A 12,515-nucleotide genomic window follows, 5' to 3' on the forward strand; every position below is an offset into this window, starting at 1 on the left:
TTAGTACTGGAGAGGCTCTGTTAATAGTTCATGGACTCCCACAAACTGATTAAATTTAGATCTTTTAAACTGCTCTTCACATGGACCACCCACGGAAGACCTTTACCACTTCAAGTGATAAAACATGCTCCAAAGCATCTCTGTATTTTGCGAGAGCGGGTATTGCCCACCGCCTAGCCCAATAGATGACAGATCTTAACTTAACCTCGTCCCCCATTGGGCGAATGTCAACCTCCGTATGAAGCAAGGTATTGGGAGACCCCATGTGTAGAGACAATACATTTTTCTAAAATGTAGTTTCTGCAATTTGAAAGGCCTGGGGATTAGTAGATCCCCAGATATCCGCCCGTAAAGGACCAAGGCTTTTGGCTGTGCCTTGTAAAGTACCAAAGCAGGGGAGATTGCACCCTTCCCATGCTTTACAAAAAATGTTCTAATGCCACCACTATGTTTCTCTTGGTTGGACTTTGATTTTTCAATCTGGAATGATCATAGACCAGTGTCAGAAAACCGAAAACCCAGATATTCGAAGACCTTCACTTGTTCCAGTTTAGGTTTTTAAGGTCAAGCTGGCATAGTATGGCAATGTAAATAGGCTAGACCAAAATCTCAAGACTAGTTAGTATAATTTAGATTCATTTTTAGAGAAAGCAAATATGTGGTACCTGCTATGGCCTGTTCCTTGTTATATCCTTTTGAATAGGTGGGAATTGTCTTTGCGCACTGCTAAAATTCTTCTGAGCGGCACCCAGAAGGAAGTTGGGCAAGCGCACATGCGCACAGCTTACAGGGAACATTGGTGCTCGGTCTAGGAATTTTGAAAAGACTAGTAAAGTCAATTTCACTTTACTTTCTCTGGGAAACAGTAGTTTATCCCAGAGAAGGTAGTCAACCTAAAAGGCTTCCCTGTGTCACTGCACTAGGGTGCTTTGTGACAAATGAAAAGATGATGCCTAGGGAGTTGTCTAAAACTCCATAATCAAAGAACACAAGAGTAAAACACACATCAAAATGGGTGGGAAAAAAGACTCACTCCAGGTAAAAAAAAATTAAGTCCTCAAAATCCAACAAAGTTGCTGGGTGTCGCCAAGGTGAAGGGAATTAGCATATTTATGAGAATTCTCCCCAACAGCGACGTGTCAATGCCACTGGCAGTGTGAAGGGTGTCGCACAGGTCTCTCATTCTTGACTCAGGGGCAATCAATTCCTTTGGCACATTTCTAGAGCCAACTTTTACTCCAAATGGAGACATTTCTTCCTCTAAGGCACTTTCTTCCTCATAAATAGAGGACATGGACTTTAAAAAGTCTGATTTTGGGTAAAGGTGTATACATTTCTTTCTGTTCCGGAATTTGCCTCGAGGGAATCGAAGGATTCTTTGAAATCGTTGATGACAACTTCGATAAAGGACCCAATATCTCCATCGGCTTCGAGGTAGTCGGCGCCGATTAACTCGTTGAGTGCTTCGACTATTTATGCTTTCTAGACGATACTGGGGAAATCACTCGAATCTCAAGGAACCTTCAATGTTTTAACATTGGGTCGAGATAGTCGAGTTTCCTCCTTACTACTGGACTTGGCTTTAGTAGTTTCTGATTTTCCTGCATCGTCCAAGGGAGGTACTGGGATCTGGCTCTTATGAGGTTTCTTTGAGGGGGTCGGGCCGCATTCTCAAAGACCTTCATCATTTGTTTTCTAAACTCTTTCCATTTCCTAGGGGAATCCGACTTAGTCGGACATCTTACCATCTCAGGAGATGTGTCCGACGAAGAGGAAGGAGATCTAGGTCTCCTCTTCGTCTTCTTAGAAGACGAACGTCTCGATCTACTCCTAGATCGAGATCTCTGAGTGTTTATGCCTATCGGAGTCTCGACGCACTGAACTTTCTATGCTTCTTAGAAGTGGTCTTCGAAGAGGCCCTCCAACCTTCCCGCCCCACCGCTAGTTTACCTTTTAGTTTGCGAAGAGCTTTCTCGTCATCGATTGACAGGAGCCAAAGTTGCCAGTCTGAACCCAAGCACCAAAGGCAGACATGGTGAGGGTCATTGATCGACATTTTGGAACCAGTCAACACTTTTTAAACCCCGTTTTAGGAGTGAAAGTGGTCGAAGAAGCCGACATTTTCTCTGAGGAAAATACGAAGCTATCGGAAAAAAATCAAACTGAAGCCAAAGGACGCGGCACAAGCTATTAATACGACTGGTGACATCGATGCCACGACCTCGTGCACAGCCCCCTCTGCCGAATATTTTTTTCCAAAACAGCAAAGCACAGCGAAGGTGGTGAGATCCGAATATCATAGATGAGGAATACATAGTAGCACACAATCCATTAGAAAGTCCCTTACTGCAGTTGAGACAGGACCTGTTGCAATGTAGCCATATGAAATGTTTTACTTTGAGGAACTTGTGGCATACCCTTTGATGTAAGATGATCCTCCAACCCCGAGACTTCTTGCGCAATGCATTTTTAAATGACCAGGAAATAACATGACTAGACTCTGGACGTTAGGTCTGGCTTTGGCACCTCCCCCCCCCCCCCATTTCCCCCCTGGCCACCAACAGTCGCACCTCTTGTAGTAGCAGATGGTGGCGCTTTTCCGGTTTGCTTATGGGTGAAAAGTCTGGCGGCATGCTTATGAACTCCAGCAAGTGGCACTGCTGGAGAAGGGAGAGCACCCAATCGTCGGATGTGATAGGCTTCCGAGTTCAAACACTTTTATTTAATCAAAGTTGTCCTTTTTGTGGGCGCTGAAGAATGGTGTGCCACGGTCACAAGGCCATCCTACCAGATATCTTTAAGGAGGGGGATGGACATCATGGACTTCCTCTGATGTTCTCTTTTGAAATAGGAGGCTGTCCCCTCTAGAGCGAAGCAAACATCTTGGCCACTCTAACCATGAGCACGTGGAATTAATCATCCTCGATTCAGGGTAAGAGTCTTTAGCTGGGACTTAATCTGGTGGGCCATCTGCTGAGATGAACTCATCAAATTCATCGTTGACAGATGTATGAGTGGAAGCTACATCGTCCTGTTGGTAAGGATCAGTGTCAGACAATTGTAGATGCCTTGTTATCCGCCATTCCTCCCTGGAGGGGCGGGTAGGACCAGGAATGCCTCAAGAGCATTGAAGGCACGGGTCTGAGGCTGGTGAAGGATCTGGCAGTCTTTATTGAAGTGTGGACACAAGTGTAGGTGGAGTGGTAAGGTCGATCGAAATATCCCTTGCAGGGGTTGGTACAACTGGCGGTAGTGCGGGTGCCTTAAAGAGCTTGACCTCCTACGTGGTGGGTCGCGTCTTGATGGTGGTCGACTGGGCTCTTGAACAGGAGAACTGAGAGGAGACATGATACCCTCCCTCAGCTCCTTCCTCTGAAGAAGGAAGGAGTGGATCCACCACTATCGTTGGCTGTACTGGCACCCAAATCTCTGGTAGAGAGTATCATGGGCGAGGGTGTGCTAAAAGCGTAGACAACGTAATAGTCGTCGATGAGGTAGTACGAGCTCCTGATAGATTTTATCGTTGACATTAGTCGCCGGTTTTGTTACCGAAAAAGTAGTTGTTGACCTTTGTATTGATCGCGTTGTTGACTGTCGTCATTGATGGAGTTGTCGACGGTGTCTTAATAGATTTAGTGGTCGCTAACAATTTAGTCGATGGAGTAGAAGGTAGGTAAGAAGTCGACGAGGTAGACAATTTAGCAGTGGATGGTGGAGCCACCTTGGTAAACTGTTGTCGGTGGTAGTAAACATGTTGGTGTGGGATCTGCTGATGTCAGCCAAGGGGACGACCGGCTGGCATCCCCTTATCATTGCTGCGGATAAAAGCACTGACCTTAGGTGAAGATCCTTCTGCCAAATTCCGAGACTTCTCGGCCTGTCTCTGGATGCCTTTGAGAGCTTTTACCTGCTGCTGCAAGGCTCCTCGTGTGACCTTGACCTCGTACTAAAGGTGGTTCGCTGGGCTAGCCTACCCTGCTGAAGTGAGGCATGACTCGTACTGAATCAGAGTCAGACGCCCCACCAGTGTCATTGAGCCACACAACCAGTCTGTCGGTTGCAACGTGTCTTATTTGAGAAAGACTGACAAATGTTGCATTCTTCAATGACATGAAGCAGATACAGACAGTACAAGCAGTCATCATGAAGGTCATCGAAATAGACGTTCTTTAGGCTGCAGTTCGCGCAAGCCTTGAAAAGGCTCTCCCTCCCAGCCATGGGGTGGGCCCCCAAAATCGAAGATGACCTTTGTTGAAAGATGGTTTTGTAGGAAAAGCAGATATATTTTAAGACATTCTTAAATAGTAGAGGGAAGATTTTGGAGGACTCCCAACACGAACATGCAGTAATAAATCTAAAGATACCCGACAGGGGAGGGGCTAAGGGAGCTGTTCCTATTTGCCGTGGGCAATGACCCAAAAGGGACTATAGTAGAGTACAAAAGTGACAGACGTATTCGGTTTTCTGAGCATTTCCAGCCGGATGTTGGGGAATATTCACAGTATGTGAATCTATGACCGATCCAATGCTGGAGAAACAAAGCATTACTCAAAGTGCAAATCGGAGATTACTCACATCCATGAACCTTAAGTGCTAGATTTCAACATCTAAATGGCAACATTCGTGTATTGTATTTGTATTGTTCTCCCCACTCGCCTGTTACCACCTCTGACTTTCCCCGTTTCTCTCCCTATCCTTATGTTACTTGCAGTTTGGCAGGGTATTTAAGCATCCCTGGAGAAACTGCATGGTGATGAATGTACAATATATGTGGGACCCAAAAGGGGAATTCTACCACTAGATCCACTGACAATGCAATGTGGTACATTGAGGTAAAGTATGATTTGTGTGTGCAGAAAGTCAATTACCTGCAATATTAGCAATAGAGAAAAATATTTCTGCATGATCTGGATGGGATATTCAAGGGGTGTGGCGGTCTATAGAAATACAATAAAAACTTTCACCTATTTGCATAACACACCTTCCATCAGAATAAATGCATCATGTACATACAATATTAAAGCAGAATTTCAGTTACAAAGGAAATCTGTGAAACCCGGCAGCAACAGCTACATCACTTACTGATAAACAAAGACAAGAAACTTAACTTTATTACCCTTCTGAGCATGCAGACTGTCAGAAGAAACACCCAAGCAAAGGGATGCAACTGCAGAAGTTGATGTTTTCCCTTACCTTTTGCTAATTCTGTAGTGTGCCGTCTCCAAAACGCCCGTTATGGGATTTGAAATGGTGGCTCGCCTCAGCTGTAAAGCCAACCAATCAGAACAATTGTATTACATAAAAAATAAACTTTGCATTCAATTCATCCGACCAATCAGAACCCTCCAAAGAGGGGGATGGGAGTCTGGGAGAGGCATGCACCATACATTGTGTAACATAATTGGTTGCAAATTTAACAAAACATTTCAAAGATTTGATGGAGAAAAATGGAAGGCCCAACCTCCCTTCCCTCATGTACAACCTACCTGTTAACTTTATATGGCAGCCCAAGGAAAGAGTACTTCAACTCAAAGTTGGCAAAGTGTGTCTCCATGCCAATTTATTGGCTGTGCATCAGACCCTCCTCTAGTCTGACTGATGTGTACTAGACTAGAGCATCCGCCTTGTGAAGTATGAGACCGGTGAGCCTGGGCAAGGGAGAGCACCATTTTACACAGTATGCTGTACTACCCTTCCCACCAGTGACATTGGGTTTGTGACACTCAACTCACCTTTGCTCAGGACAGAGGAAAATTACTTCAGCTTCATGCTGCAATGAACCAACATTATAGGTGGTTAGCCATTATATAAGGGGCCTGGCAAGAAATACTCTTCTGGAGCTGAAGACCACCAAAGGGCTCTGAGCTCATGTTTAAATTGCAGACAAACTCTTCTTTTACTTTTGTTTCTCAATGTAGGGCCCTCTTTTGTGGCTTGCTTATTTACTTCGCATCAGGAGAACTGTCCAACATTTATTTATTTTTAGAATGCTATAATGAGTGAGTTAAGCGACAGTGGCAAGGTTCCCTGTGAAAGGTAGAGCAGCATGTGTGACTAGAAAGGATAAACTCCCTGGGGAACCAGTATTCAAGTCTGAAGCACACTATAATCTGCACATCAACACATCTTTGAAAAGAGTATCAATAAGTGACAGTCATTAGTCTCGCTTAACAAGATGCAATGGTGAAACTCTGAAGGAGTAGTCAAATGTATATTGAGAAACTTTCATTAGTATAAAAAGGCCAAAGGAATAAGATTGTGTAGGATGAATAAACTATTTTTTTGGCAACACGCGCAAGGTGTTCCAGTTGGAACGATTCCTGGGATTGGCTCAAGGAAGTCTTACTGCATGACAGACATTCCTTTTTACCAGTTCAACAAAATCACACTAAGGAAAGGAAGTAACATTGAGCTCCAGGGGTTAGACAGACAGGTCCTTCAGATGTACTTTCAGCTTTCGCATCTCAATAGAATCTGCACAGGGCTATCCTAAAATCATATGGAGTACAACAGGAGCAGGCTATAGGTAAAGTACAGACTAAGTTGAAGATGCACTTGGGCCAAATACAATAGATAGAATGTAAATGATGCATATTTCCCTAAACAATATCTGGAGGGAAGGTCTGGCAAAGGCCATTCCCCTAGATGCATAATGATGCATCCCAGCTAGTTCAGATTAGGACCAACTAATCAGACGTGGGGAAATGTCCCCTTTTTACAACTCTTGCCACACTTTGCGAGGTACAGAATCTTGTGCTGACCGCTGCAATGCCTGCGATTTCGTTTTATGAAAATTAGGTTCTTCTAACCCTCACTTATTGTTATAGGGAGGTTTTCCCCTAGGCCATTAGTTAGGTGGTCCTGACTGAAGGGTATCCGCAATTCCTTCAAGCTCCTCAGGCTCTCTAGTAGTGTAGTAGAGCAGCCCAAGCCCAACTCAAGAGGTGGAGTGGACTGGTTAACAGATACAGAACACACTTTCCACAAATACCAAAATGAGGGAATGTCCCCACATCATTTTCTTAAAATGTTATTGTCAAATACAGGTAAGAATAATTTCATAAAACAAATGTGCAACACTAGCAGATAAGTATAAACATTTACTCTTTATTGAACCCTTTGGAATGCATTTAAAGTAAAACACTACGCAAGAACGTTTTGAGAAGAGACAAAGGGAGACTTGCAGTGCAGATTTGGGCTGGCCTTTGCCAAAAGGTTACACGCCACCTTTTGTTCCAGTGCATCTCTGAGTGGAGCAATCTCAAATAATAAGTAGGTGCCTGCAAAAACCTAGGAAAATCAAAGCGGCCAATTGTGAGGTACTTGGGCCAAAAAATAAAATAATCCCATGGAAAACCCCATGTTAAAAGCTGTTCAAAACGAGATCAAAGGAAACATTTTTTAACCATGAAGCCGTTAACATAGAAATCTGAAATTTGGCATGCATAGGCGGCTGCCTCGAAAAAGTACTCGAATATTTTCTGATTTTTTAATTCAAGCATTCGAAAGTGAAGAAATATAATTTTCTGAAACACCACAGAGACATGTGAACCTTAACTATGACTTGTGCTAGTGCGAAGGGATAATATATACACGCATACACCATATTGCAGTGAACTCCAGAGTAAAGCTGGAGACAGCTGTGTGAAAATTATTCTTTTAAATAAACTTTCATTTTTGAATACCTCACTGTTCTTTGCCCGAATTGGTGTGATTGTATAAGCGGGAACATTACATTGGCAGGTGATATCTGTGCGACCCAATATTAAAACATACAAAAACACCAAACACTGTATTTGAAATGTAACATCCTCCACAGGGTTAGAGGCAAGCAGGATCTTAACGGGGGAGACTCCCCCTGTGGGCACAAGGACTCCCGGTCCTGTGAGGAAGTTACTTAAGAACAGCCCAACATTACCTCTTTAGGTATACCCGGCAAAGACTTCTATGAAGAAATAATAAATATGTGCTGTTGTGTAAGAAACTGAGTATCCCTTTAAATGGAAAACTACAATTAACAGATGAGGAGTATGGGCCAACAAGAAGAGTGTTGCAGCAGGCAAAGAAGGAGAGACACTGAGGTATGCCAGGGAAGGCCCAGAGCTACATAATCTCCGAGTGGGGAGGAGACTGAATTCGAAAAAGCACACGAGTTGTCAAAACTGCTCGCTGACCGAAACCCAACAGATGGGGTCCTGTAGGATGGAGAGAGGAATGAAGAGAGGTAGTGTGACCACGAAGATCTAGTGACGGACCAGCGGTCCCAGAAACTATGCCGAAACCACTACGCGGTTGGAATCGTGCAACGTCAGTATCTAAAAATACTGGATGGTCATCCTAAAGGGAAGATTCGGAGTAAACAGCATTGATGGGATAAAGGAAGCTAAACAGGTGGCGAAGACCAATCCCGAATGGAGAGAAACTCCAGTGAAGTTACCCCTGAAAGTATCAGGTAATGGGCAAAACGGGAGACCCGGGAGGGGGACAGAATCATTAGGGGGCTACTCATACTCATCCCAGTCAAATCCAAGAAAGCATAACCAAGAAGGAAAGCAAAAATATAAGAAGGGCCTGAAGAGAATAAACTGATATAAAAAAATATAAAAAACCTGAATTATTCACTTAGGATTTTTAACTTTCTTAGCAATAAAGCAATGCTAAAATTCATCTTCAAATTATTTTTGAAAGTTCTCTAATGGTCATACAAATATCACAGAAGCTCAATATTTTATTTGACTTTACTTTGAAAGTTAAAAAGAACTGAGTTTAATATTTTCAAAGTTACATAAAGCATATCGTAAAAAGTAGAAAATGGGCAATTTCATGAGAGCAATTTCATGCGACCAATTTCAATTTTGCACAGGACTAATAGGTCCTTTGTTTCTGAGAGAAAACCGGCACTAAACCACCACTCACCCTTGGCATTGCCAGCGCCTTAACTTTTTCAATTTCTTCATCAGAGATAATATTGTGGAAGCGAACAATGCGAGGTCTGTCCCACTCATCCTCTTGCTTAGTTGGAGCAAGGATGTATTTTGGATTTCCATTTGCATTATAGTATCGGCAAAAAAGCTTCTTCTGTCGACGAGGAGTCTAGCAAACAAGCAGAGGCATACTTTTAGAGAGGTACAAGATCAGGTATGCAAGCAGTCCGATAGTTCTACATAAAGTCACGATATAGATATTTCAACTTATAATACACAATTAAAAACAAAGGGCAGACAGCACAATTAAAAAGCATCAAATGAGCGTGCCCTTAAATTTGGATGTCTTTAGTTATGGCACTTGGACTGTATCTTATGCAAGCTTCTTACGGCACACTTGCAAAAAGCCAAAAGGCTATCACTACTAGAATATTGAAGACAGACTAATTAGTCGCATTTAACAGATTTCTCCATGCTAAAAATGTATTCAGGATTAAAGTGGTTATATTGTTGACTGAACTATTAGTCACATATCTACAAAATACTCCACATGAAGACCATTGCACACAGGAATGTCTTCTTGTTATTCAATAATATGGAATCATGGCTCAAAACTAGTAACCATAGAAGGACCATGGCTTTACAAAATTGAGGTGAAGACCACAGTCCTCTTCAGAGCATGCACCTAGAAAAAGCATCATATTATGGATAATGCTCTTCTTTCTGCTGGCGAGGACACGATCAGAAATCGAAGAATGGTCTTTGATATGCTTTTTTGTCATAACAATTGGTCTCTAAGCACTTGTTTTATGATACAGAACCAATACAAACCAATTAATTCTTCCAGACTTGAGGTACTCAAATGCCTGCCAACAATCACACTCTTCCACAACAGGATCACTAAGTGCCTTAAGGATAATGGCCTTTGAGATCTACTTCAATCCGGCTACAGTAGTAAACATTCCACTGAGACTGCACTCATGAATGTCTCCAACTTTCTCTAAAGCTCACCACGCCAAAGAATAAGTTACTTTCTTACCTGGTAACGTTCTTTCGATGGGATGGTCCGACGACGTATTCCATATCTATGACATGTAATCGGAAACTTTTTTCGGCGTCTGCGTCCTGCGTCGATGACGTTGATGTGCCGTCGTCGAGGACCTCCTCCGACGTCCGACGTCATCCGATGTGATAAGTAGGACGCACGACGCCCGTAGCCTCAGTTGTAGTTTTTTCACCCAGAACGTGTGACATTAGTCAACTGCCAGTCAGACACAAAGCCTTGCGGAACGTAAGCTGCAATCGCAAAAGAAATTCTGCAGCGGGGAAGGCAGGGAGGGAGCGATATGGAATACGTCGGACCATCCCATCGAAAGAACGTTACCAGGTAAGAAAGTAACTTGTTCTTCGAGGGGATTGGGTCCTCCAACGTATTCCATATCTATGACAGACTCCCAAAGCGGTACCAGAGCAAGGAGGAGGGAAAGAATTTAGAATCAAAATTTAGAATTGCCAATCAAATAGAGTAAAGGACCGCCTTGCCAAAGGCCAGATCCTGTCCTCGGATGGAATCGAGGGAATAGTGACGTACAAATGTATGTACTGAAGCCCAGGTGGCTGCATCACAGATGTTGCGAATAGGAACACCCCTCTGCAGGGTAATAGATGCAGCCATACCCCTGGTAGAATGGGCCCGCAAGCCAACCGGTGGGTCCTTACCCGCCAAGCGGTAACACTCGGAGATGGCCAAAATAATCCAGCGAGACAAAGTCTGTTTCGTCACAGCTTGCCCCAAACGCTTTCCAGCGTAACCAATGAAGAGTTGATCGTCCACTCTGACCCGGGACATGCGTGAAACATAAAAGCTTAAAGCTCTCCTAGGATCAAGCCTATGGAGCCTCTCCTCTCCCTTACCAGGATGCGGAGGAGGATAGAATGCCGGAAGAACAACCTTCTGGGCCAAATGAAATTCCGTCGCTACCTTCGGGAGAAAAGAAGGACGAACTCTAAGGACAACCCTGTCCTTGTGAAATACAGTGAAGGGTGGCTTTACTGAAAGTGCCTGTAACTCACTCACTCTTCGAGCGGCTTCGAGCGGAAGTAACCGCAACTAAAAACACAGTTTTCAGAGTTAACAGCCTGAAAGGGCAAGAATGTAAAGGCTCAAACGGAGCACACATAAGAAGGGAATAGTTTCTTACCTGTAACTCCATTTCTCCAGCATTGGTATCTTTCATGGATTCACATGCTTAGAATATTCCCCATCGTCAGACTGGGACCCCTCGGTACACATATATAGCCTTTTCCAATAGGAAATCTTCCGACACTTTTGTGTCCTATCTACGTCCTTTTAGGACCCGCCTACGCATGCTCCGTAGGATGTCCCCGTATAAGAGGCCCACCCCCGCGGTTCCCCTTCAGATTTCGGCCCCTCCAAAGTAGGAAGGGTTAAATTTATCAATTAAATACATTACATTCCGGGGAGGTGGGCGGGCGCATGTGAATCCATGAAAGATACCAATGCTGGAGAAATGGAGTTACAGGTAAGAAACTATTCCCTTCTCCAGCATTGGATCTTTCATGGATTCACATTCTTAGAATAGATTGTATAGCAGTAACACTTGAGACGGCGGTGAGAATGTAATGTAATATACCCTCAACATACTACACAATGCCAATGTACAGTAGGAATAAGTTACCTCATATAACCTTACCCACATAAAATAAACTGTCATTAAAAAGGTAGACAACAGATTCTCCACAGCGTGGAGCTTACCTTACTGAAACAGATGGCGCAGGACAGCTCTTCCCATCTGCACCTCGTCCGCATGCTGCCTGGCAAGGCAGTAGTGGCGGGTAAACGTGTGGGGCACTGACCATGCCGCAGCTTGGCATATGTCCGTCAGCGGAATTCCTGCCCATAAAGCTGTTGAGGACATCGATCTTGTAGAATGGGCTCTAGGATGTCCTTGCAGTGGCCTTCCGGCCTTAGAGTGACAAAACGCAATCGATGAGACCCATCGAGCCAATCCTTGTTTAGAGATTGCTTTTCCTCTCGTCGACGGACCATATGCGACGAACAGTTGTCTAGTAGACCTGAGTTCCTGTGTACGATGTAGGTAAAATTTCAGAGCCCTCTTAACATCCAGGGTATGAAGAGCTTTTTCTGCTGCCGATGATGGTGTGGCGAAGAAAGTAGGGAGAACAATGGACGAGTGTTTGTGATACACTGTCGGAACTTTTGGGACGAACATAGGATTAGTTGCCAGGACTACTTTGTCCTTAAAGAATCTTAGGTATGGCGGGTTTACGACCAGCGCTTGCAGTTCCGAGATTCTTCTAGCTGATGTGATAGCAATCAAGAATGCCAACTTCCACGAAATGAATTTTATGGCGGACGTGGCCATAGGCTCAAAAGGCGGTTTCATTAAGCCTGCCAACACTGTATTGAGACTCCAAGTCGGGGGGAAACTTTTTTCCGGAGGAAAAGCTCGAAATAAACCCCTCATGAAGTGTTTTACAAGTCTGTTGCTAAATAGAGGAGATGACTGCCTTTTCCTCGTGAACCTCGAGATGGCGGCCAGGTGCACC

The 12,515-nt window shown here is 43.9% G+C and overlaps 1 protein-coding gene across 3 annotated transcripts in view; it reads right to left on the reverse strand.

Moving 5' to 3' along the window:
- P4HA1 (prolyl 4-hydroxylase subunit alpha 1) overlaps positions 1 to 12,515 on the reverse strand; it is a 720,153-nt gene that overhangs the window by 341,200 nt on the left and 366,438 nt on the right. For all 3 annotated transcript variants that reach the window (XM_069610530.1, XM_069610531.1, XM_069610532.1), the window contains 2 exons: positions 8,917 to 9,093; positions 5,194 to 5,264 (listed from right to left, as the gene is read on the reverse strand). In XM_069610530.1, the coding sequence (XP_069466631.1) occupies positions 5,194 to 5,264; positions 8,917 to 9,093 (248 nt within the window). The remainder of the gene's footprint in view (positions 1 to 5,193; positions 5,265 to 8,916; positions 9,094 to 12,515) is intronic.

The sequence above is a fragment of the Ambystoma mexicanum genome, chromosome 8, assembly GCF_040938575.1.
Source record: "Ambystoma mexicanum isolate Mex_15411 chromosome 8, UKY_AmexF1_1, whole genome shotgun sequence".
Lineage (NCBI taxonomy): Eukaryota > Metazoa > Chordata > Amphibia > Caudata > Ambystomatidae > Ambystoma > Ambystoma mexicanum.